This window comes from Glycine soja, chromosome 5, assembly GCF_004193775.1.
Source record: "Glycine soja cultivar W05 chromosome 5, ASM419377v2, whole genome shotgun sequence".
Taxonomy (NCBI): Eukaryota; Viridiplantae; Streptophyta; class Magnoliopsida; order Fabales; family Fabaceae; genus Glycine; species Glycine soja.
Genome location: NC_041006.1, coordinates 35,342,874 through 35,370,295, shown reverse-complemented (window position 1 = coordinate 35,370,295; position 27,422 = coordinate 35,342,874). Strand labels below are relative to the sequence as shown.

General features: G+C 30.4%; 1 protein-coding gene across 1 annotated transcript; it reads right to left on the bottom strand.

The window, feature by feature from the left end:
* Nucleotides 1–14,144: 14,144 nt before the first annotated feature.
* Nucleotides 14,145–16,324, bottom strand: LOC114412766 (9-cis-epoxycarotenoid dioxygenase NCED2, chloroplastic-like). The gene has a single exon (XM_028376794.1). It carries the CDS (start codon nt 16,275–16,277, stop codon nt 14,511–14,513), a length of 1,767 nt encoding a protein of 588 aa, XP_028232595.1. The 5' UTR covers nt 16,278–16,324; the 3' UTR covers nt 14,145–14,510.
* Nucleotides 16,325–27,422: the final 11,098 nt, after the last annotated feature.

Genomic DNA, 27,422 nt, shown 5'->3' with positions numbered 1-27,422 from the left:
TCATTTGTGTGGTGTGTGTAAGAGTTAGACAAAGCCTTAACTAGGGAGATATTTGTAGTCAGTGCTGAACTGCTGAAGCCAGCAAATATCTGTTCTTGTTTATTTTGAATTAACTCTTTTGGATGTAGTTACAGATTTTGAATATGCTATTCTATCCTAGTGTTAGGCTTCTGAGTTCTCGTGTTCTAATTGGAAGTTTTCGTGTCAGTTTCATATATTATATATAGTTTAGTTAGTAATAGCCGTGGGATTGCACTACTGCTAAATATTCACCTGCACGGAACAGCTGAAATTTTTGTATTCACCTAATATCTTTGGAGTTTAATACATATGCACTAATAGTTATCCAATCACAAATAACCATTTAAATTATTTTAAGATAATTATTTTAAAAGTCAATAAACTTATCATATATGTGAGGTTGTGATTGGATGATTATGTAAAACCTTTTACATTGTTAGTGCATATTCTTTTTTCTCATATCTTTATGTGTATTTATCATCTTGACGATAACATTTGAGGAAATTTGGTATTTGCTATTATGCTTCAATTTTTTTTACTATTGCTGCAACTACTAACTTTTAGCACTTCATCTGGCTTATGTGCATGAGAATTTTATCGTCCATATGTACTAAATTCCTATTACATAGCAGCTCAATGCTCCTCACCAATGACAAAATAAAACAACCATTGAAGAACACGAGTTGTGTTAGAATTAAGGGACTTTGCTGTGAATATGGTAATGATAGTTGTTTGCAAGGTTGTCTCAAAGCCCATATTTTTTTGGTATTGACTATAGACCATAGATATTCTCCTGCAGAAATAATTTTGTTTGAAGCAAGTAAAACTACTATAGATAACAAAGTTCTTCTTGTGTATTTAATGTAACTTAAAACTCAGAATCCAAAATTTCTAATTAAGTTAGAATATACTGTATGTCCTATAAGGTTTTCTTTATTGTTCGAGAAGGCTATTGGACTAGACAGCTTTTATGGGAATAATGTAACAAAATGGGTTGTTGGGCTTTGAAATTCATTGATCATTTTGTAAGTGGAGGGTAGACCCGGGGATCCTTCCACATTTACCTGCATTTTAAATAAATCTTGGTACCTGGTCTCATACCTATGCGGATAATAATTTTAATCTTCATCTTCATACCCATATTTTACTTGTATATAAAGTTAATAAATTAATAAAAAAAATTAATTAAAGCAATTACTACAAGTAAATTAAAAATTGATTCTTAAATTTTAAAAATATAACATTAAAAGCATTCACATGTAATATTAAAAATAAGTAAGTATAACATTGATTTGTCTAAACTCAAGTCATAAATAAACATCACAAAGACAATCATTTAACATAGTGATTCTTAAAGTTAATATTTTAATTGTTTAACAAAAACTTTAATTAAACTTGGACATCATGTAATGATGAGTACTCTCTAAGGCCAGGCAAAAAAATATATATTGAAACTAATTAACTTATAATTATATACTATACTTTTTTATATAAAAAACACAAATAAATAGGATATTTGACCTCATCATCATAATCAACTTTTTCATATTTTTGCAAATATTTATCTCCTATGTTTATATATTGCTTTGGTCCACTAATAACAACAGAAACTAGAACATTACAAGAAGACTAAGGATTAGACTATCAATAATAACAATTAAAATTATCAATAAAAGATTAATCATAAATAAAGGGATTAGATTTAGAGTTCCCCTCCACTATTTTCTATGTCTCTATTACTATTAGATTATTAGTCACAAAATTAAAAAAAGCATAATTATTTTTTCACAAAAAATTATATATATATATATATATATATATATATATATATATATATATATATATATATATATATATATATATACCCCTGTACTTAACCCCAATATGTGGATGATTACTCTCCTCACTGATATTTTTGTGAATACCCATAAAATCCAGGTGCACTTTAGCATCCCTATCACCAAGTCTATTAGTAAAGTGGAACCTTGGTGAATCAGAATCAAGCTTCAATGTTTTCGCCTTTCCTTTCCTTTTGTAGTATAAGAAATTTAAATATAAGACATGTGAACCAAAACTATGAAAACCAGTTCTAAGATATCAGCAATGAGGGGGAAAGTACGTAGATAGTTGACGGTATATTTTGGGAAATGTATTATTGTATGTGGCAATTAATTATTTGACTAAAGTACTGAAAGTTGGCCCAAATTTGATGAGGTTTTGTTACCACTTGTTGCTACTTTAATTGAATGAAAGATCAATAAACTTGGAATAATAATTTCATCAAACAAATCAAATAGTTGCAATAACATAGTAGTTAGAAAGAAGCCTTGGGGTGTCAAAGCTATATTTTACTTGAAAAGTACCTTGGCAATGAGCATCGTTTAACAACGTTATATAAAGAGTTAAGATATTCATCAATTCTTTACGCACAAAAAGTTTGAAGCCCATGTTCAGTCCAAGTTCTGGAGGCCTATATGGCGTATGGGCGCTTTGATATAAATGATGCACTTTAATGATATGCTAAGTGATTGTGATTTGCGATTGCGAGGTAATTGAGGAAGAGTAATAATTCTTTCTTATGTAGCCTGAGCTTCCATCAAAGGATCAAGATTAAAATTCTATTTTTTTTATCTTTAAAATTTTAATTTTGCTTCTAGTATTTTGCTATGCATGTCTTTTAATGAAAGCTATTACTTTGGGCTTCTATAAAGTGGTTCATCATTAGCTCTTTCCCCTCCCCCCCATTTCGCATAAGACATCCTCATACTCTTAAGGTGTACTATATTATTTAATATTAGAATCATTTTTGGATAACATCATTTTATATTAAATTAAAGAAATGATACTGAGTTAATATGATTTTAAAATCCATCAACCATGCAATATAGTTTGGTTTAGACTGAACATCATTTTATATTAATTCCATTTGTGATTCCCCTCAATGTTAAAAAAAAAAAAAGTATTAGTAAAATTTTACCTGAATACCGAGTTTTTTTTTATACTTAATTTGCTTAGAAATTGTCAAAACAATTCAATTCTGTATAAGCACTATATATATATAACGGTGCTTTCTATATGTTGATCTAGGTTAAGTGAGCCTTATATAGGGTTTATGGCACACATGTACATAACTTATTCTGCTCTGCTTTTAACAATAATAATAATAATATTCTTATTATATTGACATGACAATTGAGATTATTATTATTATGATTATTTTGTGCAAAAGTGCCTGAAACTAACAGAGTTAAAAAGCTTCATCCTGTGTGACTAGCGCAATAGTGACAACTAAGCTGATGAGGTTTGATTACAATTAATGTTTCTAAACATTTGTATGCAGCCACACTTCGAGTCAAATTCAAAGGGATATGTTTTCCTTTTACTATTTTTTGTTTAAAAAATAAAAAATCAGCGTAACAAGAAGGCAAATAAATTTGTCCAGAGAAAAAAAATATCCTGGAAATTGTACGTTATTATATATATTCTTCATATCTTCTCCTCCTGTCGGGGTTTCTCTTATAAAGAATTGGTTTTCTTGTTTCTTTGGTGGCACTGATCGATCAACATATAGTCCTTTTATTAATTATTTGATATCCAACAAACTGAATTCCAACATAAAAGGGAGGACATGAAAATAATTCTTTTTAACCTACATGTGAAAAGTACATGATAAATAATACATTGCAGCGAAAACCTGACTCTGAATCGAGGGCATGGCCGAGACATGCTGAAACATGTTGTCGTGGATTTTGTAAATGTGCATGCATGTGGTCTAAAAATAATTGGAGCATTGCTGGTTATTAAATATACAACTGGGCCAAAATAATTAATATGCATGACACATCAGGGTCTTGGAGGTCTATTAATCAACTGAAATAGTAGTTAATATCTTGAGGCCAAAGATGGCTACCCTTTTCCGTTTTATTGGCAACTGCTTTCTGCTAGGTGGGCATTCAAATCTAACCATGTGGAAAAAATGATGGAATAATATTATGATGTGATTTAAGTTGTGGCAGTACAGGTTTGGTTTTGATATGTCTTTTTGGATAAATTTTTAATATTGATATTATCAATGAAGCATCATTTTCTGGCAATTGTGCGTTCCATTCTGGGCCACAAGTATCGCTTAACAGGTAAATAGTCTCATTCCACAATATGATCTTTGGAGATTCTCGTCTTAGAATTGGAATTCAATCTCCTCGCAAAGAAACAAAAAGGAATTGGATTTGAACCTAGCTACTTAGATTACAAATGTTTCTATACCGTGGTTTTCTGTGGAATTCATGTTCTGAATTAATTCTCCAAGTCGCATTTTTTCCCCTTCTTTTTTTAAAAGCATTTGCATTAGGCTAAAACTGAAGTAAAATATATAGCATTGTGATATGCAATATCTATCAGTAGGTACAGAATATTAAATACTCCAAAAAAAAATGGATCAAATTTCATTTAATTTTCGCGGGTCCAAACATGCTTCATGATGTTTGGGTCCATGACCACATTAACCACCATATTAAAAGAATATGCTTATCGAGCATTTATTCAGTTACATGCGCAGAATGACATGCTGGCGCGGGCAGCAACAGAATTTCGACCTAGATCTTTGTAGGTAACTTTTCCTAACGTTATTATATATGTAGCCATGGGAGTTACGGAAAATATCTAGTAAGAAAGGTGAGACAAAGTTAATCTAATTAATTTTGGCCACACAATCATACAATCAAACATGAATAGTCAAAATCATTTCCTCCCTCTCTCAATATATATGTATTTAGTGAGATTCTTTTTTATGAGAATGAAAAAAATAAATATTAATTATTAAGTTTTATCATGAATTTGACAAAATTAAATATTTAACTTTTTTAAGTGATTATCTGACTTCTTTTTTGAAAATTTTATCATTTATATACATTCTCATTTTAAAAGTATGAGAACTATAAACTAAGTCATACAACCGTAATGGTTGTGATAATTAAATGTACTAGTAATTAGTAAAAACAGTTAACTAGTGTAATTATCTTTTAATCTCTATATTTGGAGTGTTAGTAAAACGGGTTTATATGCGTTCCTATCCAGCCCAATTTTTTTTATAGGGTCAATTTTTGTGAACCCAAACTAACTTGATTAAGACATGATAAATATGAGATTAAACTACGTGTTTGGCATAATATATTAATATTAACGGTATATATAGTTAATTTATAAAATTAAAGAAGTATAAATTACAATATATATTTTAAGATAAATAGTATCAATATAAATATAACATTATTTTAGACAATATAATTTATTAAGTTAAGAAGATATATAATTAATACATAATTATTTTAAAAAATATATTCTTAAAAAGAATATATGACATATACATCGAGTTGGGAGGTTCCAAAATAAAAGTCGAACTCTCGTCATTAAAATACATTAGATCTAATTTCTTATATCTGAACTCATCAAAAGTTCCTTTGAACTAAGTTGAATCATTAACACCTTAATCTTGATCATTAATATTTAATCTAATAATTTATGTCTATTTTTTTTTCTCACATTAACAAGATTTTTCACTCGACATGTTCTCACATACATAAATATAATAATTGTTTACTTCACATGTATTATTATAAGTAGTAGTGAATTAATATTAATTAGGACCTAACGAGGGTGTGTGGGCTTACAATCCCTCCATGCTTCGCTTTGAACTTCTCTTATAATGAGCTCGTAAATGGTTATCTTCTTAAAAATCATGACTTTAGTCATTAAGAGGAATTAGATAAATTGATGTAACTATCACATCCTTTTTAAATAAAATAAATGTTGAGTTAAACTCTTAACATTATTTTTCTTAAAATTGATGTCAACCACATTTATTTATTTACAAAAATATCAATGTACATTTGTTAACATATCAATTTTTATATAAATTAATGTTAATTGGATGATATAATTTTTATATTTTGTAGTAGTGTATTCTCTTCACATATGCAACATGCAATGTATCTTGCTCATCAATCATCATTACTATATGAAGTTATCATGAAATAGTTTTGCACGTGCCTTCTAATAGCAAGGGTAATTATACAGTGTTGTTGATTCGCAAAAGTTAACACGCGTTACTAGATTTATCATGTACGTAACTTTCATATAAAATAATAATGAAATTAACGGCTTCCAACATAAAATCCTTTCAGATACGATTTGTCTCCCTTCTTGTCCTAGTGCGGCTCGAAAGTTAATCAGTCTCTTCATGTGGAAAACATGTGTGGTTCTATCTAACATTCATGTTGATGCATTATCATTTCTCAAGCAAATTGTTAAAATCCGGTCTTTCATTGTTTCATATAACTTCCATTTACTCATGCTGCCCATTGCTCTCCAATATGGTTCTGATGACTTGTCGTTTTCAAAATGTAATTAAAGCAATTCGATCGGTCCTATCATGCATTCATGCGTTTACAGATTTTGAGTATATTTGACACATTCAAATGAAATACAAAAAGAAAGTGCAACATTAAGAGCTCATTACTCATCAGATTTAGTTTGCAGGTTAACCAACCAGTTCATAGACTTGAACAGTTTACTTAAAAAATATATTATTAAATATTATCTCCTTTCCTTTTTAACTGTCTCTGTCTTTTAAAATTGTTATGTAAAAATCAAGAAATGTAATAAATCATCACTTACAAGTGGTTATATGCATAAATCACTCTGCAGAAAATAGCCGATCCTATCCAACAAATTTTTATATGTCTGTCGACAGCTAGGTCATATTGGTTCTTGTCTCTATTTTTTAAAAAATAAAAAATGGCAAAAAAAGTTGGTAATTGTTACTATCGGTATATGATATTATTCAAGCATCGGTAACAATTAGTCTCTTGAAGCATGCTTCAGACAAATCTCAACGATTTTGGCTGCCTAGTTAGCTTTGCATCATGTGGAAGACTTAAGGAATCACATCGCAAGCTGGCTTTAGATATTTTGATAATTAAATTAATACATATATATATATATATATATATATGTATATACACATATATATATTCTGTTCCTGGTTACCCTCATCAACTAGTTACCATGTGCTACTTTAATTCCCTTTGTCAATGAATCTCTGCTAATTGGATTCTCAAGTTATCCTTAGATAAAATTGTGTCTTTTAAGAAATTTGTCATGAAAAAAACATGGGGTGTCTAATACTGTAATTTATGTCTGATATCATGGAGTATCTTTCTGTCTAACAAGCTGTATATATACCGAAATTTATAGGATCAGCACAGGTTATAAAAAATATATATAGGGTTAGATGGTTAATTAATTAATATATAGTTATTTTATGTCCTTTGGGGGTAATAACTAAATTCTTTAAAAAGTCTACAACTTCAGTGTATATTTTTTCCCCGTGTAAAACAAATGGTTGCTCATGGGGACCATTAGTTGTGTCTGTGCATCACATGGAAGGCACTGCACGGGCATGTTACACTGGGAAACTATAGTTGATGCATTGAAAGGAACCCGCAACCATATATGTTTTTCCTTGGTCGTGGGATATACATAATTGAAATGTTGGCTCTTCCAAAGATTTTAGCTAGATTGAGTACCTTCAATTGATATCATTGTATTTTATTTGTTTGTTTTTTTGGATATAAGCACAAGAAAATGGGGAAATTTTGTTGACGAATAGGATAAACATGATATGACAACCAAACATAAGCGACGTGAAAACATTGGATGGTGACCCTTGGGAGAAAGGCTCATCCTGCAAACTCTAATCATCATGATTTAATTAATATATACCTAACATGTTAGGAAGCTTGCAATCCATAAAAAAGCTTAATTATTCCCATGATTATTAAATAGACTTAACACAATTGGGAAATGCATTCATTTTGAGAGATAACTTTTTTTAAAAAGATTTTTTAAGAAAATAAATAAAATAGTTTTTAAATAAATTATACCAAGAATAAAAGAAGTTTATTTGAAACTTTCTTTTCCATAATATCTTTCCATCCAGTAAATGACTGGTCTCTGAATACGGCAAAATGTTGAAACCAAAATTCTTCTCAATAGGTATTTTTCATCCACATAAATTTCAAAATTAAACCAATACCCTATGCTCAAAGAATTAAAATCCATTTTACTCAGGACAATACATAATATATATCAGTAGTCTTAATCTTAATATTACTTTAGTTAATTAGCTAGGGTGGTTGTAGAGAACAAATTTAAATTACATGGACTGTGGGTGAACTTAAGAGCCAACTACTTTAAATACATGAATGTGAAACATTGAATAACAGGTTGCATGGAGCCAACCAATTTATTTCTACACATTCCATTAGACTGTGGCTCAACCTTTCTTTGATCGAAGAGACAAACTAACTTCATGATTGTTGAGATCGAATGCCTGCCTCCTTTCTTTTCCTAAATTTTTGTATGCAATTAGGTCATGCATCCTCAGTTGTCATTCGGAATTTAGCTACATATCCTTGATTCCCACTTTACAGGAACATTTGAGCTTCAACACAGTAAAACTTTCTCTTGTACATTTTATTTATATTTATTGGATCAGCAACGCAAGATGAGATATGGTGCTCACATAAGAGAATTACTGTCAATATATATTTTTATATGCGTTTCTCACTATATATGAACGCATGGCGACCTCATAAATAACACGTCTCTTATATGTTTTTATTCAATTAGGATGCATATTTGAGAATTCTAAAAAAAAAATATTTTTTGAGAGAGTATATGATGTCATTTTTTTATAAATTAGACTTTTTTTTTACTTTAATTGTGCTTTTCGACCAACCGTTTCAACAAGCTAAGAAAATAGGTATGTAATTGATTTTATTTTTGGTTAACCAAATGAATTTTACTGAAGGAAGTACAAAGAATACTCTAATCCTTTAAAAAAAAAAAACTCACTCTATCTTTCAGCCAATAGAAGACATGATACATTGAATTGGACAGCTAGCTACACCATGCATGTAGAAAAATAAAGTCTAGGAATTTCAAATTAGCAAATCAAAACCTAACCTTAATCAAGTTAAAAATGTAGACAAAATCAATAAAACAATCTCTTTAAAAAAATACATTATTTCTCAACAACAAAAGGCTCCAAACTGTAGAATGCTAGAATACCACCCCATCCAAACCTTTTTTTATTTTTACCTTAGAACCTCTAAATAATTCTCTATATGTTGATTAATATAATGTCCATCAGGGGCACTGGCTAACTTTGTAAGTGGACCTAAATATTTGTTTTTTAATCTCCCCCCCTCCAGTTATTGTAGCTTGGCTATACTTTGTATGTGGACCTATATATCTGATTTTTACTTCCCCCTCCCCTCCAGTTATTGTAGTTTGGCTATACTTTGTATGTGGACCTATATATTTGATTTTAACTTGACCACGAACATATGATTTTAATTTTGGTTTATTCTCATTATTATTTGTTTTATAAATTAACCTTTATTATGAAAGGTAATTGATTACGCTAAATATGTATACTGCATACGAACTGCATGAATGATAGTGTAAGTGAATATCTAAACTGCAGGACACGTGCATGTTATGTGCAATGTCCACCTGTTTCACTCTCAAAAGCACGGACTATCGGTTCTGCAACGTAGGCAAAAGGCAAAATCCTGCCAGCTACGAGCTAATAAACGTTTGCATGCATGCAAGTGAAATACCAATTGACTGAATTTAAAACGTTACTTGAACACATAGAGTACTAGACCGTTTACTTCTGGATTTTTTCACAGAAATTAAAAAAATAGTAATGAAATTAAATTTAATTAGCTTTAATTAATATTATATTTTTGGAAATTAAGCCAAAATGTTCTCTTTACAAATAATTTTGGAGGCACCGTTTCTAAAAATAATAACACAATATATTTTCAGTAATGGATTTCTCTTCTTATTCCTTCATTATTTTGTTCCTTTTCTTTTCCCTCTCAAGTATATCCTCCAAATATCCTTTAGATTTGACTTTTAAATCAACTTATATTTGCCCATTCAACAAGGTTTTCATGCATCTACAGTGCGTTCCCATCTTGAACCGTCCCCAAGAATATCGGTTGGAAAATTATGTATGGGACACTATTATATAATAGTCGACATTTAATGACAAGAAATGAAGAGATAGGAAAGTGATAAATGTTACTACTATAATTTAGAAAAAAATATAGATATTACAAAATGTTTATAATGTTAAAATGTTCACATATATGGTAGTAATTATCCATTTCGGTTCCAGTTTAAGTTACTTTGCCAATGGCAGTTGACTCTTCAATAAATCTATTGACTCAAAGTATGCGTTATTTTGTATAATCACTATTTGTCAATTAAAGTGAAACAACTATGACATCTTATTAAGGATATATTTGGTTTAAAAAATAAAAATAAAAGATAAATTTTTTAATTAAAATAAAATGTAAAAAATGTGGATTTAAAAAAATTTACAAAATTTCTTTTTAATATTATTTCTCTTCTTTCTACCAAATATGTCATAATCATGGAAAGCAGACTTTCAATTTTCTTGGCTGCAGGGAAGTCTCTAGAACATAGGAAGTAATAAAATATTTTTAAATAAATTTAATTTAAAAATATATTAACAATGTAAAAAACATAATATCGAAAATGATAAACATAAATTAAAGGTGCTGGAAACAGCAGGAAAATTAATGTGACTAAACTTAAGGGCATATAATAGAATGCAAGAAGCTGGATGACTATGACGACTGTGCCAAAGATGAAGGGATGATGTGGATAATTAAGATGAGAATGATTTAGGTGATGAAGAAGGCGGTAGTTCGTAGACATTATCATCATTTAGTCTATGCAACAGAATCATCCCGTGTAAATATATTCCTCTACTATATGAAAAAATAAGATTGTCGACACAACCAAACATATCATAGTATCTTATCCTTAATACCTGACATATAAGTAACCTCCTATCGCAAACTCATAACTGATAGGTAACTATTTATGTCACTAAATCATGTACACCAATATTATAAATAAGAGGGATACAGTAGGTAACGCTATCTTCTAATTATATATAATTATTTATTTATTAACTTAAGCGTTAGAGGAATTTTACAAATACCCCCTGCTAGGAGGAGCTTAGCTGTTAGGTGTAGGACACGGAGCGACATACTAGCTCGTCACACCTCGGTGGAAGTGCTTTACTTCAAAATGTCAATATATATAATGAAAAATTATTAGACTGACGTAATTGAAAATTTTAAACAAATTTTTATGTGAACCCAATACCACACGACATTGGACAAGATATTCACCTTCCTTGGCCTATAATATTATTTTATACCAGTTAATTATCTAAACCCTATAACAAATTTTGTTTCTTATGCATGTATAACCAAATGGTGGGATAAGGCAAGCAGAGAGTCCAACTTTTGGACATTCTTTTTATTTAATATAATCCTTGGTGTTTCGTCAATGCCCCTTAATCCAAGGTACATATAATATTTACAAAGTTATGCATTAACTTCAGAGTTTAATGGTGTTCTGATATAAAATAATTTTATATTACTATTTAATTATAAGTTATTATTAATATGATTTATTTTACTAGAGTTAATAAATTTATCATAAATACTTTTTTATTGAATAAAAGTGTAAAATAATTTTATATTATTAATTATTAATCTTTTTCTCTTAATATAGAAAAAAATAACTTCTTCATTAATTAGTCGATGACACTTTTCTTCTAATTATACTTAGAAGACAATATTAAAATTAATTTCAGCCTACCAACCATTGGAATTGTGATATGTCTTTTTGGACAATTAATTTTAAAATTATTTTTGAATCAATTATATAGAAATCAATCTAAAATGTCGTATTACTAAAATCTCATCATCTTACATATCACATGAAAATAGTCTACTATCCGATATAAGTTTCTAAAGTAAAAAAAGTTTTTTTTAGAAGTGTTGGTGCATATAATTAAGATAAAACTTAATAAGGATAAAACTTTAGATTAACGTGGAAATTAAAAATGGACGTGGAGATCGAAGTGGTAAGTGAGAACAAAGGCAGTAGCATAGCATCCAATCAAAATCAACTTGTCTCGGAAAGGATCAAGGAAAAGCACAAGAATAACAATGAGTGAAAAATTGGCTTTTTGGGGTCCACCATTGAAGAGGTCTTTTAGGCAGCATTAGAAGAAATACGACTTTCTTTGACTACAAACCTACGATAAAGGCAAGTGGGACTTTTTGTCCCCATTGTCTTCTGTCATTAGACATGTAACTTTCAATGTCTTAATGAACCTTTTGCAAAGTTATGGCCAATATTGCTTCTTCGGCAAAATGAATAATAAGGTTATTTTAATTATAATAGAATAGGCGTGACAAATAATATTATTAATACTACATTGGCACCATTTTCCGCTTGCTTATGCAGCATGCTCTCTAATTATTGTCAAAGAGTCACGTTTTGATGCGTTTTCTTTTTTTCTTTTTCCATTTTCTTACAAACATTTTGATGCTATTGAAACACGAACTTTTTGTGCGGTAAAAGATCACGCCTAAAGGGAGGGAATCTTGACAAATAAAATTTACCTAATTCAAACAAGCAGACAAACGATATTTAAGACTTTGTGGTTTTGTAACTTTCTCCAAGTACTAGCATATGGAAGAAATTGGAAAATGATATGCAGAAAGCATTGGTAAAAATTTTCTTATTAATTAATCCAGTGAAGATAATTAAAATAATCAAATTAATGTAGGGTTTGCTGGTCTTCTTTCTTTTTCTTTCATGGAAGAGATATGATATTTTTTATTTTTTTATGACACTTTAGATAGACGAAACATCAACTACAATAAAAGGATGAAGACAGAAGAAGGAAATGTGAGAGACCAAAGTTATAATAAAGAAGTGTATAGTTTGAGGATATTAAAATTTTAGGGGATGGCAGTAAAAATAGACATGCAGAAAACAATTGCATGCCTCAGCTCGATTCAGACCTCTAAAATGAAGTTCAAATCTAATAAAAGTTTAATTTTTAAAGCTTTTGATGAATTTTGCAAGTTATACCTGTATCGAACTATTTTTAATCTTAATTTTATGATTGTTATTAATTATTTTTATATAAACAAGTGTTCTTAATTAATATATATATTAAGTCCCTAGTTTAAATGTTGTTACTTTATTTCCTGAATTTTTTAATGAAATGGAAAAATGGTCCTTCAATTTGTAACCTGTTTTGTCAAGTTAGTCATTCTGTTAAGTATTATGTTTTAACTTTAACAAAACATCATTACAATCCACGTGTGTTTGGACTCTTTTGAAGAGTTTATGGGTTAGATGTGAAAAGTTGTAAACCATCGTGCAAGTCAAAGACCTTACTGTTTATGATACAATGTCAACATGTGATATTTAAAAAAAAATTATAAATTCCTCAAATAAATGTTAATTATTTGCCTTAAAATGAATTTAGGGGACAAAAATATAATATGATTTCAATATTTGGAGGGATTAAAATCAACAAAAATTGTCTTACAAGGTCTAAAATCAAAATTTATTCATTTTATAGGAATAAAACAACAGTTTATAATTTTGTAGGATGAAAAACAATTAAAACATTTTATAAAACCAAGATCAAAACACACTTTTTATAAGGATTAAAAATATATTTAATAAAGTGCTGGTAAAATTAAGTTGAATATAGTAATATTAAATATTAGTAGAAAAATTAACCTTCCACTGCGTGACGTAAATTGGTCCCCGTCTAGTGATGTAATCACGTAGACCAGGCTTTGACCACCGTGTAGTTCATATTAATAGGTTAGATTTTCAAGTTATCAAATCGCAAATTCGCAATAATCCATATGATTAATTTAGTAGTAATCCAGTATCAGTTTTAAAAACAATGTCAAACCCATCGTTTAAGTAATTGGATAATCATACACTACCACAGCACCAATTAACAAGAGCATAAAAGGAAATGAAACTAACCGCTCGTTTATATTAAATGTTGTAACAGAATCTAACTTTACTTAAACAATGATTCATAAGATAAAATGAGATGATAAGCGGTTAGTTGAAGTTCAGACCAACATGCCACGAGCGTAGACATGCGGTCCAAATGCAGACAACACTATGACGGATGACAAAGGACTCAGAAAGGCAAAGTATGATTCTATTCATTCAGACACAAAGTCTCTTGTTGCTTAGAGTTAAAGTCACGTACGCATTGTTTATAAAATATCTTCATAGAAACATTTTTTATTATAAGAATAAAATCGTGTGACTGCATAACAGATCAAATAGCAGAACGGAAAGTGAATTATTCTTTCTTTTAAATAAATTAAATTTATATATTTCTTAAAAAAGAAGAAGAAAGAAACAGAAAGCAGCTGAGCTTACATAGTCCAAAGCTACAAGCTGATTCCATGTTTATATTATATTTATTGAGTAGAAAGAAAGTGAAATGATTTTGACCGTTTACCGGAGCTGAGCTGGAGTCACTGGGGCAAATCCATAGCCTCCACAAACGTGCCATGAAAGCCATAGGGCACTCTGGAAGGCAGCATGATGGTGGCCTCCAACTTCAAATCAAGTGCATTCAGAATCTGCAACTCGGACTGCCACGTCACCTCGTCATGCACAAAAGCCATCACGTACCCTTCATCCTCATTCCCATTCTCTCCACGTGTTGGCAAAAAGAATGGCTCTCCCCCGAACCTTCTCTCTCCGTACTCGTGCCTCTTCACTTCCCCACTCTCCAGGTCCACCTTCGCGAATCCCGACACCTTCGGCCACGGTTCCGCTATGCACAAGTACGCGAACCGGGTTTTTCTCCCCAGCCTGTTCCGGTTCACCATCCCCGCCTCCAGGTTCATTTCCTCTACCACCACACGCCGCGTCGACTTCCCGCTTCTTATGTTAAGCCTTATTTCTGTTAAGACACTTTTCAGACTCTCTTCGGTGTCTTTGAATATTGAATCCGGTGGCGTCATGCAGGAACCTATTACTACAACTTCGTCCGTCTCGCGTTCCTCCCACGCGTTCCAGAAGTGGAAGAAGAACGTGTCTGGTGACTCCACCCACACGATGCTCGACGCGTCGGAGGCGTACTTCGGAAGAATTCCGAACCGCGATTTCTTCTCGTCGTCGTAGATCACCGGCGATCCTCCTTTTATCATTTCGCCGAGCTTGAACACCACCTTCTGGTCTGGGATCACGACGAAATTCTCCGTGATCGCGAAGTCGTGCGTCATCGTCGCGGCGCCGAGGGGGATTTCCACGTCCGGCGACTTCTTCTCCTCCTCCGGCGAGAAACGGAAGTATTTGAGGTACTTGCTCGTGACGTCGTAGCTTAGAGTGAAAAGCTCGCCGGAGATAGGATCCACCTTCGGATGCGCGATCATGGAGGAATTGAGCTGGTCGTGGAAGCTGTAGCGACCGATTGTTTCGAGGTCGCCGGAGGCGGTGATTCGGAGCTCGTAGGGGAGGTCGTCCTCCGACATGGCGAGGAGTTTTCCGTTGAAGAAGACCAGGCCAGCGTTGGCGGAGCCGGCGCCGCTGCGGTGGTCGACGATGCCGCACAAGCCTCTCGCGTAGAACAGCATCAGCCTCGCGATGCCGGAATGGCCGTGGAGCTCGCCGATTGCTTTCGGAAACACCGGTTTTCCCAATGCGTGCTCCTGAATGAGACGCTGCGTTTCGGTGAAGCGGCAGGCGTAGCTGGCGGTGCCGTGATTGATTTTAACGGCGTGGACCATTCCGTCGCCGTCGAAGAGGTGGTGACCGGCTTTGGGATGGAACAATGGGTTGGCGCCGTTACGGAGATAAACGCCGTTAACTGCGTCTGGGATTGTGCCAATAACGGGGAGGGAATGTTGGACGGGGTGTTCCGGAACGGGGGCGAAGTTACCGGCAATTTGGACGCGTGGGTCAGTGGTTTTGGGGAGGGGTTGGCTGAGCTCGCGTGAGAGCAACGCGCTCTCGAACATGTCGAGGGCCTTGGCGGCGGCTTTTTGGAATGGGTTCCACTGAGGCCTTTCCGCGGGGGGGTAGGTAGGTTCTTTGGTAATTTGGAGTGTTTTTGTGAAGGGTTGGTTTGGAAAATGGGTCACTGGGGGGGAGTGTAGAGCACAATTCACCACCTCTCCAATGGGCTTCTTGGGAAACCTAGTGGGGAAGCCCATGTCTGTTAATAATGAGGAAGAAGAAGAGAGAGGGTGATGGAATTGAGGTTTGGCCCAAGTGCTCGAATTGAGTGCTGCCATGATCGTGGAGAGTGATTTTCAAGGAAAGGAAGGGAAAGAGATTGAAAGTGAAGAGTGGTTTTGGAGGGGAAGAGGGAAAATTGGGTATAAATAGAGTGTTTTGGAGGTCCACCTCAGACATGTAAGAGAAGACCACGTGGTGGATTTGTCTGTGGCTTCCAAATTGTACGTGGGTGTGGGGGCAACGGAATTCTAGCGTAACATCCTATCGCCATACCAAAACCCTTACGCAGGCACAATTAAGTCACTCACTCTTGTGAGATATCAAATTCAATCAACTCTGCCGGTATTCAATACTACATCTTCAAATGTTATTTTCATAAATTAATAAATATATGCATAGAAAATTATTACTACCTTTTAATTTCATTCAGTTCCAGTAACCATTATTTTGGTATTTAGATTGGGATTTTTATACTATTATTTCTTTCTTTCTTTCTTTCTTATTAAAATGATTTACTTTAAATATCACACTGTGTTAATCTTCCTACAACTAAACTTTTGGAATGCAAAAGTTTATCCTATTGAAAAGGAATCGTTTTACTTCTTAAAAACAGAATATGTGAGATGAAATGCATAACAAATGTCTCAATGAAATTACTTCTTTTTTTATATTTGCACGTCATTTATCATTTTTTAATTAGCACCATTAGATTATAATCAGGACCATTCAAATTATATTAAATATATAGATATATTATATCCTAATTTTTTCTACATTAAATTTTATTGTTCTTATATCTTCTTTTTATAATTCCTTTATTTATATTTGGCTTAATTATGTTTTTGGTCTCTGATTATTTTTTTTGAGTTTTTATTTTTAGTTCCTAAAACAAAAAAATTAAGTTATCTTAGTTTGTCATGTTTTTCAAAATATAATTCCAATTAATTAAGTGGAAGATTAAGCAATGTTTTTAAAAAGTTAGCGTACTCTTTAGAATTACCGTAATTTATTTCTTCATTTGCATGTCTATAATAGTCTATTGATTGCGAATTTCTGTAATTTTCCCTACATCCTATCTTTCTTGAATATAGACATAGTAGTGATCAGAGTCAAATAAAACCGGATACGCGCAATGGTACCCATAAAAGTAAGATGAAAATGAGATAAATAGATAAGTGATCAGGAGAGGCACATGCAGTTAATAAGGACTCTTTCATTCCGTGTAGTGCATGACACTTTTATTTATTTATTTTCATGTTTATCTGATAGATCAGTTTTTCATCGCGAATAGCGGGGGATCAAGAAGCGCGTAGGAATATGTGTGCTATTTGTTTTCGACCACGATTCTTAGTCACATCATTAATAACTGCATGCTATAGTTAGCTACCCAAATGCACAAGACACTTTAATTGCCATCCATCTCACTGTTTCTTCCTTCTCCTGATACTTTATACAAAGCTATGGTGTGGCCCATGCAAATGGATTACTTCGTATTAATGTATCTGGCCCCCTGCTGTTTTCTATTCAGAATTCCTTAACCGAAACTGTAAAACTACCAGTAGGTATTTAATAATTAGGGTGAAAATGGTTAAATTACTCAAATTAAATTACACTTAACCTAGACCTAATATGAGCTAGCTAGCTAGGTCATAGGTTTTTGAGTGACATAACCGGGACTTACTTTTACTAAAGGAGTGTAATTTTTTTTTTTAATTTTTTCATTTGTGAGTCAATTTTAAATTATTATAAAAAATAAAATAAGTTAGAATAATTATTATGATTTTTGAATTAGAAGTCATAATATCCATAACTATTAATTATTTTTTTTAATTAAAGTTGTAAAAATTTTTACCACTTCAGTTTAATGTTTTTGAATTACGATTTCAAAGTCATATATATTTTTTTTAATCTTAAAACTTTGAAGTCATAAGTTTTTTTTCAACTTATGACGTTGAAGTCTTAAGTTTTTTTTTACCTTTAAAGTTTTTTCTTTTAGAATTATTTATTTATTTTTATTTCTTTTTGTTTTGCTTTCAATTTTTTTGAAAATTGTAAATAATTATTAAATATAATATAGTTTATATTTTTATGTTTCTCTTCATTTAACAATTACTTTTATTATTAATTTATTAGATGTCATTAATAGTAAATTCCTTTATACATAATAAATAATATTATTTCATAAAGTATAAAGTAATATTAATAACAAAATATTTTAATAAAAAAATATTAAAAAAATATATTAAATAACATTATGTTAATTTTTATTTCATTTACAAAACAAATAAAATTCAATAACATTATTAAAAAATGATCTAAATTTTAAATATACAAAATATATTAAATAAAATAATATTCAAGTAATTAAATAAATAAAATTATTTAAAAAAATTAAAAGCAAAACAAAAGAAAAAATAAATGAAAAATTCTAAAAGAAAAAACTTTAAAGGTAAAAAAAAGAAAAAACTTACAACTTCAAAATCATAAGTTAAAAAAACATATACCATTTTGAAATCGTAAATAAAAAAAATTAAAGTTGAAATTATAAAAAAATTACAACTTCAATTAAAAAAAGTAAAATAATAAGAAATCGTAACAAATGTTACGACTCTTAATTCAGAAGTCATAATATTTATTATAACTTACTTTTTTTTCAATAATAATTTAAAATCGACTCTAATAGAAAATTTGAAAAAAAAAATTACAGCTCTCGGTAAATGTCACCCTTCTAGCTTTCTCATCCCAAATTATTGAAATTTTCACAAAAAAAATCCCAAATTATTGGAATGGTGATAAATGGTACTATACAGACATACAAATAAATACTAAACAAATTATTTGTATAGAAGGTATGATTTATTGAAACGTTCAATTAGTTTTTGTATATCATTTTTTTACATCTAGGATTTGGTTATACGTTTATAGTCTTTTATAAAAATCTCCACCCAATGCAAACCTGCCAGAATCATCAACATTGTGTGTAAACTTCTACCATGAAATTAATTTGTTCGCTAAAATCAGCCCCTGATGGTCTTATTCGTTAACATTATTTTTCTTTTGATGGAAATATTTTTGCATGGCCACAGTCTATCATTAGTAAAGTATTTATAATGATCTATAACACACTCATCACGTTCTCTTAAAAAAAAAAAAATGACACACGTAAAAATTATTATTGGTCCTGACATGGTGTGAAAGGAAGCCATCGTAGTCATAGTTAGTGATGGATTCGCGACTCTTCCCACCTCATAATTTTTTTTCTTTAATTTTTTTGGTTAGAAAAACTTTAGGAGAAAGAACGATACCTCAATCCAAGGGAGAAAAAACCGTGAATGTAAATTTAAGAAGGGTTATTCTTTTCTCTGAGTAATTATGAGAAATACTTTTGCATGGCCACAGTCTATGATTCCAGTCTATACTTTCAGTTTCATTTTCTCTCGTTAATAATTTTTGCGTCAGTGTTACTTTTTTTAGAATGCTAAAAGGAACATAAAATAAATGCAAGTGATTTGAGTCCTAGAATTAGATTAGTCATTTGCATATGTTTATCAGTGTAGATTTTATTTAACAGGAATTAAATTATTAGAATAGACATTTCAAGTCTGTAATAATGTGATTCACATATAATATAATATTAAATCTATATTAATAAGGACAATAACAACTAGCTTTTAGTATATAATAAATATTTCTTTTTATTACTGACATGAGGCGTAAATCAAATAATTTTGGTTAAGAAGTCAATATCAGGCCTTGCCTGCCAAATTATCCGTTACATTATTAATTCAAAAAATTCTGATATACAACAAAACACGAATAAAAGTAACAAAAATATGTATGTTGACCTTTTAGTGGAGGTCCCCCAGAAATGGTCGTGTATAAATGTGTGAAGAAGCGAATTCAAGCGGTTGAATTTAAAGAGAGACGCCATTAATGCCCTCATATATATATATATAACGGATGGGGCGGGTAATTGGTATGATTCCCGTTTTGGAGTTTTGTGGGCACATCCTGTTGAGGATTCCGGATGCCATTTTCAAGGGCCATTGGACAATGATATATATATGGCTATTGCCCTATCACCTTTGTTTCTCCAAGTTTCCTTTCGAAAACGAACCCATTCAACTGTGCACATGGAATGGATCCCAAGACACCGGCCTCTACTTTTTATTAGCTGGGATTGCTAATGCTATACCTTGTTGTCTCTAGTATTTTGTTTTTTCTTGTACAATTTTTCAGATCGAATATTACTATATTCTATAGTTGGAGTACTTATTAGCTTGTTCAGAGGGCCACAACCTACTACTACGTTCCTACAAATTATAATATAATAGATTTTACTAAGAGTTGTGATATTTCAATTCCTACTTATTTTATATATTACATCAATAATTCTTATTTTTTTATATTTTTTTTCTTATCATATCATATCATCTATTATATTTATATTTTTTTTTCTTTTTATACTTTTTTTTCTTTTTTCGTTCTCTTCTACGTGTCAAGTAGGTTTTGGGTGTCAAAAATCTTGTTCCTTTTACTAAAATAGGTGAATTTCTTTTTTTTTTTTCTTTAGTTCGTTGTCATGGAATGTCATGGAGATTAATGGAGAAGGCACACTTTCGTTTCTTATCTGTACTACCAAAAAGTTAGCTCAAAGTGTGAAAATCTTATTGCCAACAAAGTATCCGGAGAAAGCTAGCTATCCGATTCTATGATTCGAGAAACATTTTTTTCTTCTTTTTTATATACATAATTTTTCATAAGTATCTTAACTGCTATTGTAATGGGCAGGCAAGTGTATCGTTTGATACAATTACAAATATTTAAGTATATTCTAATAAAACAGCTTAATTCGTCCATATTTCATATTGCCGTTTTCGTTAGCAAATTATCAAGATATTTCTCTCTCCAATAGCATTCTCGGTATAAGAATATCTTAGTATTAGAAAATGTTCAACGTTTTTATTTTGATATTTTAAAAAGAAATTTGTCTGCTCTTGCAGTTATATATGAACAACAAACCATAACAACTGATCATACTCAAAGTGATTTCTATTGTTTGATCGATGGTCACTGACTATATAAGCAGGTCAAATTCATTTAAAATTGAAACGTAATTGGAATTCTGCAGTACTAGGTCTTTCCAAAGGTGTTCACACAATTAATAAACTCATGAGGATAATTAAATAATAATACTCCTGTAACTTATTTATTTGATTATTTCATAAAATTTCTTGTAGTTTAAGAGGGAGATACCAATAAAAGAGAGAAAAGTGTAGAATAAGATAGCTTATGTTAAAAAAGAGAGCGAAAAAAAGTGTTATAAAAAATACTATAAAAATTTGTTATGATATTTCAGTATCAATAAAGAATAATGCTGTTGCTATGGACTTTTTTGAAAGGTTTATGTACAAAAGGAGGTCAAATTATAGCCTCTCAATTTTATAAAAGTGTTGAAGATACACGCATGAAGAATGTGTAGCTGATATAAACGCAATATTTATCAAAATAAATGAAAGGAAAGAGAATGACAGCTAGTAGCCAAAAGAGACTAAAAGTGCATATATATATACTCCGGTCACAACAGTGAGAACTTCACCAAACTAGATTATGATTTTTATTTATCCTAGTCTTCGCTCTCAACAAGTAATAATTATATATAATTTCTTTTATAATATATACAAGCTAATATATTCAAGTGAGAATTAAGAACATAAGCTCAACACACGCGTATCATTTTGAAAAGTTTACGACAATCGGTTGGTATTTCAATACCGACTAACACTTAAGAATGAAATTTGCTTTCATCACAATGCAAGAGCCTAGTTGAGATCATAATAAAGCATGGTATCATGTAACAAGCAAGGCTGTTAACTGGGTCTATAAAACCCCATATCAGAGGCATAACCGCTTGTATATTCATTAATTATGCAGTAGTGTACTAAATTGTGTTCTGTTAATTTCACTGTATTTTGTGGTCGGTTGCTTTTACTGGTTGTTTATTGTATAAATATCCAAAAACTTTATCTAGCTTATTCTTAATTAGCACAACTTGTGTTCAAGGTTAGCCATCTTTTAATATTCAAAATTTCAAATACATGTTTTGCCTACAAAAATAATTTGGTCGACAAAACCAAATCAAACCGAGTGTAATTAAATATGGCGCTTGGTTGAGGTGTCGAATTGATTGAATTGTTATGATTAGGGTGAAGGTAGTTTTTTCTAGGTATGTTAATATCTTAATCCAGATCCTTAGAGTGTCTTGCTTACAAAGTAGACTAGGACTAACCTTCTATGGTTTCTTTAATAAGGATGATGCTGAGGGCATCCTTTGAATTAATGGAGAGACAAATATAGAAAGTTTTTCTTAACTCTGGTCTAATAGGATACTTGGCATGGATAAAGCCACCTTTAGCCAAACGAAGGACTTATTTCATTCTTTGTTCCATTAAAAAGTGTTTTCCTTTTGAAGCAAATGAAAGAGAGAGATCGAATTTCTAGTTAGCTGACATTGAGATGAATCAAGCCTGTCTCTTCAGTTGTTGTACCTCTTTAATGGTTCGAATATTTCTCATCTCAAGTATGGATTTGCACTTTCTAGTTTTACCCCTATTACTCTTTCCAATAACATATATAAAACCTAAATATTTGCCATTCAAAAAGTGCAACTGTTAGGATTTAGGCTAATATTGTGCAACCTTGATTGCTAAAAGAACTTGACGAGGTCATAAATATGATCTTCTTGAGTGCTTTTGATGTTCATTTCATTGATGTAAACTTCAAACATCTTTCCAATCTACTACTTAAGCGATTTGCTCATCATGTGTGGCATGTTGCTTCAACATTGTTTAGACAGAAAGACATCACTTGGTAACAATAATTTGCCTTTCCTTGTCATTGGATTTTTTTTTTTCTCTTGGTCTAATATAATGTGTTTTCATTTGATTGTACACTAAGTAAGCACCCATAAAGGATAGTGATGAATCTTTAACGACAAGCTCTTCAAAAGCCTATAGACATATAAACCCTATCTTCTGACATCTCTAATGATAAGCTTAAGCATATATAGGTCAACAACTTCTCGGTAGTTCAGGGTTTATTCTTGACATGTCAGCAAACGTCTATGCAAACATTGGCAAGGTTGTACTTTGGTTGGAATTTACTCCCAAATTATTGATTAACCTCTGCTTTAGTTCATCTTAGGTGTCGATACACCTTAGTAGAATTGTCTAAAACAATTTTAGGGTTGGTTCTCAAGTGTTAGAAAAAAAAGGCTCTACACATTGTTAGGTCTCTTGCACCCATGAGCATGAGCAAAGATTTGAAGATGTCCAAGTGCTCCAGACTCCAAAGGGACATTTATGTCATTGTATTAATCTAGGACTTGCTCTAGATTTTTTTGGCACTTCAAACATCAAAATACGGTCTAACAAGGGTTGGTTAGTTTCCAAAACTACTTCTACATACGTCATATAAGATGGGTTGAAAATTGGGTTCCTTTTTCGTTGTGATTAGGGGATAGAACTAACATTATACTAGGTGGACGATGGTGGTGCCTTCTATAAGGAAAGCATGCACCCAATAACTTTGAGTGGTAAATTATTTTTAATTATTATTAAATTTGTTGCAGTAGTTTTCGGTTTAAAAATTTATGAATTGCAACATTCTTTTTATTCCTGCATTAATTTATATGATGTTACAATAGCTTAATGTTTATGATGTTCAAGTAAGATTTTTTTAAAAAATAATAATAAATAAATTATCATAGACCGATAAAAAAAACGTATTTTCTGCATAAAAAAATTTAAAAATAATATAACACTTTATATGTTACGTCATTAATCAACAGAGTTAGATTAATGATAAGTATGAAAATCAATCAAACAAATGTTGGAAACAAAAAATAAATTATATAATGACATAAAAAGATATTATTATTATTATTATTATTATTATTATTATATATATATATTTAACTCTATCCATTTTTATTTTTATGTATATTATGTCCATTCTCTTGCAAGATGATCCGTGTCATCCTTAAGTTTAACAAAAGGATACATAATTCCCTAATTTTCTTGACATTTGGAGGTTGTTATTTATTCACATGTATTTAATAATTTGTTTTTTAAGATCAATTTAAGCCTACGGCATATTAAAATAGCTTCTAAGAAAAAATATCCTAGTTTTCAAATCGAATGGATTCATGTGTTAAGTATGCTATTCTATTTGAATTAATGATTATAAAATTATTTTTTAATTTTCATTTAATTTTAAAAATTGTAAATAAAATTATAAATATTTTTTGTTTATTTAATTTAATAATAAAATAAAATAAAAACATATCTTTTCAGTTATTAAAATAATATATCAATTCAAATTTGAGAAAATACGACATATATATAAGTACACTTTACCCTATCATTATTAAAATAATGATAAGTTTATTGATTATTATAATAACTATCTTAAAAAAACATAATTATGATTTCTAATTACAGTATAAAAATAGAACATTTAAACTCTATTTTTTATTAAAAAAAAGAAAAAGAAAGAGAGAACCGAAAGCAACCCAATTAATTTAGTGCTGAAAGTGAAAATGTTTTCTTTTTCTCTCTTTGGTCCTGATCAGTGATCAGCTAGAAAGATGCGTGCTTTATATGGCCGGAGATTTATAGCAAATAATGAAAGATTTACGGCCATGTACAAATATCTACGGCTGAATTGATTAATTCTTGAACTCAAAGGCAAAAATGAATCACATGTTTAATATTTTAGTCAAAGATGATCAATAAACTTAGTGTGGGTCCTTTAGGGTGCATCAATTGATATATACACCGACACACCATCGTGTTCATGCCTAACCAGACCCCAAACTCACCTTTCCTTGTGGAGTAATGACAAACCTCTACCTCATTTTGGAATGAATTGTGGTGAAAAAGAGTGATAGAGAAAAGGAAGAAAATGTAAAAAAAATAAAAAATAGAAAAAGATAGATTTGATAACTGATGTGATGAAAAAAAGAAGACATAAAGAAGGAGAAAAGAACAAAAAAATGAGATAGAAAAGAAAATTGAAATATATGTTGAGTATTTTCTTTGAGACCCACGCTGATGCTGAACCCAGTATTAAAGAAGTATGGACCATAATTACCACTAGTGAATGATATAGTACGTTTCAATCATGCCCTTCCAAAGAAGTAATTAACAAAAGAATTCATCTAAAATAATTACTGTGAGTTTATAAATGATGCATGGTTAACTAATTAAAGAAGCATATCATCATCATGTACTTACTGGCGGGAGATATAAGATGAGTTGATATGATTAATAAAAAAAATTATGAATTTAATTTTTTTTGTTAAAAAAAATTAATAATTAATATTTTCTTACAAAAAAATATTACATACTTATCGACATGAGGAAAAGTTATAAAATATCTTATGGTATGCAAGTGATTGAGTGAAACTAATTCTTTTAATATATAATAAAAGAAAAGGATGGGGGATTATTCTTAATTATTTTACCCCCAAGGGTTTTAAGCCTCCCCGATCATGTTTCACCTGAAATAAAAGAAAATTCCTGTTTTATTTTTGCTTTTAATTTTTTTTTTTTCGTTTATTTTGACCTCATCCAGTATTCTTGAATGGTTTTCAAATTTTCCTTCTTTCTTTTCCCTTCCGGTTTCATATCTTTCTGTGGTTCCAAATGATTCGTAAGTGTCTTTAGCCATGTTTGTTAACTTCATCATTATGTTCGGAGTAGAGATTAATTAGATATGTAACATTATAATTGTAAGAAAAATATCATATAAAAGTATTATCAAAGTTTGAAACGAATTTAATTATTATATAAATTCATTGAAATATAAAACACTTTATAATTTGCAGGAGCGAAGAATATGTAAAATTTTATATCAACAGGAAGATAATATGTGATGAAAATATAAAACTTAGATAAATTAAGTATAATGATTTTTTAATCTTAATTTAATCATCCAAACCAAATTAATTCAATAGTTTAGTTCAAACTACGTACCTCATAAATATCTGTAGGGATCAATGATGATCATATACCTAAAAATTTAGATTACAGTTTATCATATTGTTTTCTAAACCAACTAATTCAAGATGTGTTGAGATATGCACTAGAATCATGTTGAATGGAGAAATTATACTTTTCAAAATAATTATGTTGTAGCTTTCATCTGAAAGTTCATTATCATTGAATTTAACTTGTTCTCAAACACACATTAAATCAAACAAAAATAGAGTCATGATCAATTTGATTAAGCATAAATCAAAAATTATCTTTTAAAGAAGCTAACTTAATTGAGAGAGTTTATATAAATTTATACATAAGTTAATTTTAACTTACAAAAAGATTATTATTTTTTATTTTTTTTTTATTTTTTTCTATAATTAATTAGGAAGAAGATTATCCAAACAGATTAATTGTATATATAGCGGATCCAGTAAGAATCGATCATCTTGACTTTTAAGGGGCAAAAACCACTAAAATATTTAAGGAGTAATGTAACTAAACTAAAATATTTATATATAGTATATATAAAAACAATATATTATATAACTTTATGAAACATAAACTCGTGCATATAAGATCTATGAAGATTCAATTCCTCATTATTTTGGACATCTTGTCAAACAAGCATGAAAGCATTACATCCATTCCCGTCAACTTCTTTTCTTTCAACCCATATATCACTTTGCAGTGGAGACAAATAAAGTTTGCAATTGATTAACGTTTGAAATTAGGTAGGTCTAGAAATATATACTAGATGCCCTTTTAACACGATGACATAAAAAACCCCATTTTGGACCACTTATTTGGGAATACAATTCTTAAAGGTTGTTTATTTCATCTACAATCTCTATTTCATAAAACTTATTTGCACACACCATTCTAACGTTGAATTAGATGTACATTAATTTTTTTCATGATAAGATTGATGTAGAGTATCTATCAATTTTGTTGATGATTAATTTCTATTAAAAATATGACTAATTAATCACTTTTAATGAAATCATCCTTTTCAATTACGTTTTCTTCATCCAGAAAGTTTGAATCCAAAATCTTATTTAAGAAAATAAAATTTAAGATAACTGAGACCAACGACTTATTAATAGACATACATTAGTTTAATCAAACATATAATTAACCCATTAATTATTATAGATTATC

Excerpts from the sequence above, each read along its gene's own strand:
- LOC114412766 (XM_028376794.1), bottom strand. The coding sequence starts at position 16,277 with ATGGCAGCACTCAATTCGAGCACTTGGGCCAAACCTCAATTCCATCAC.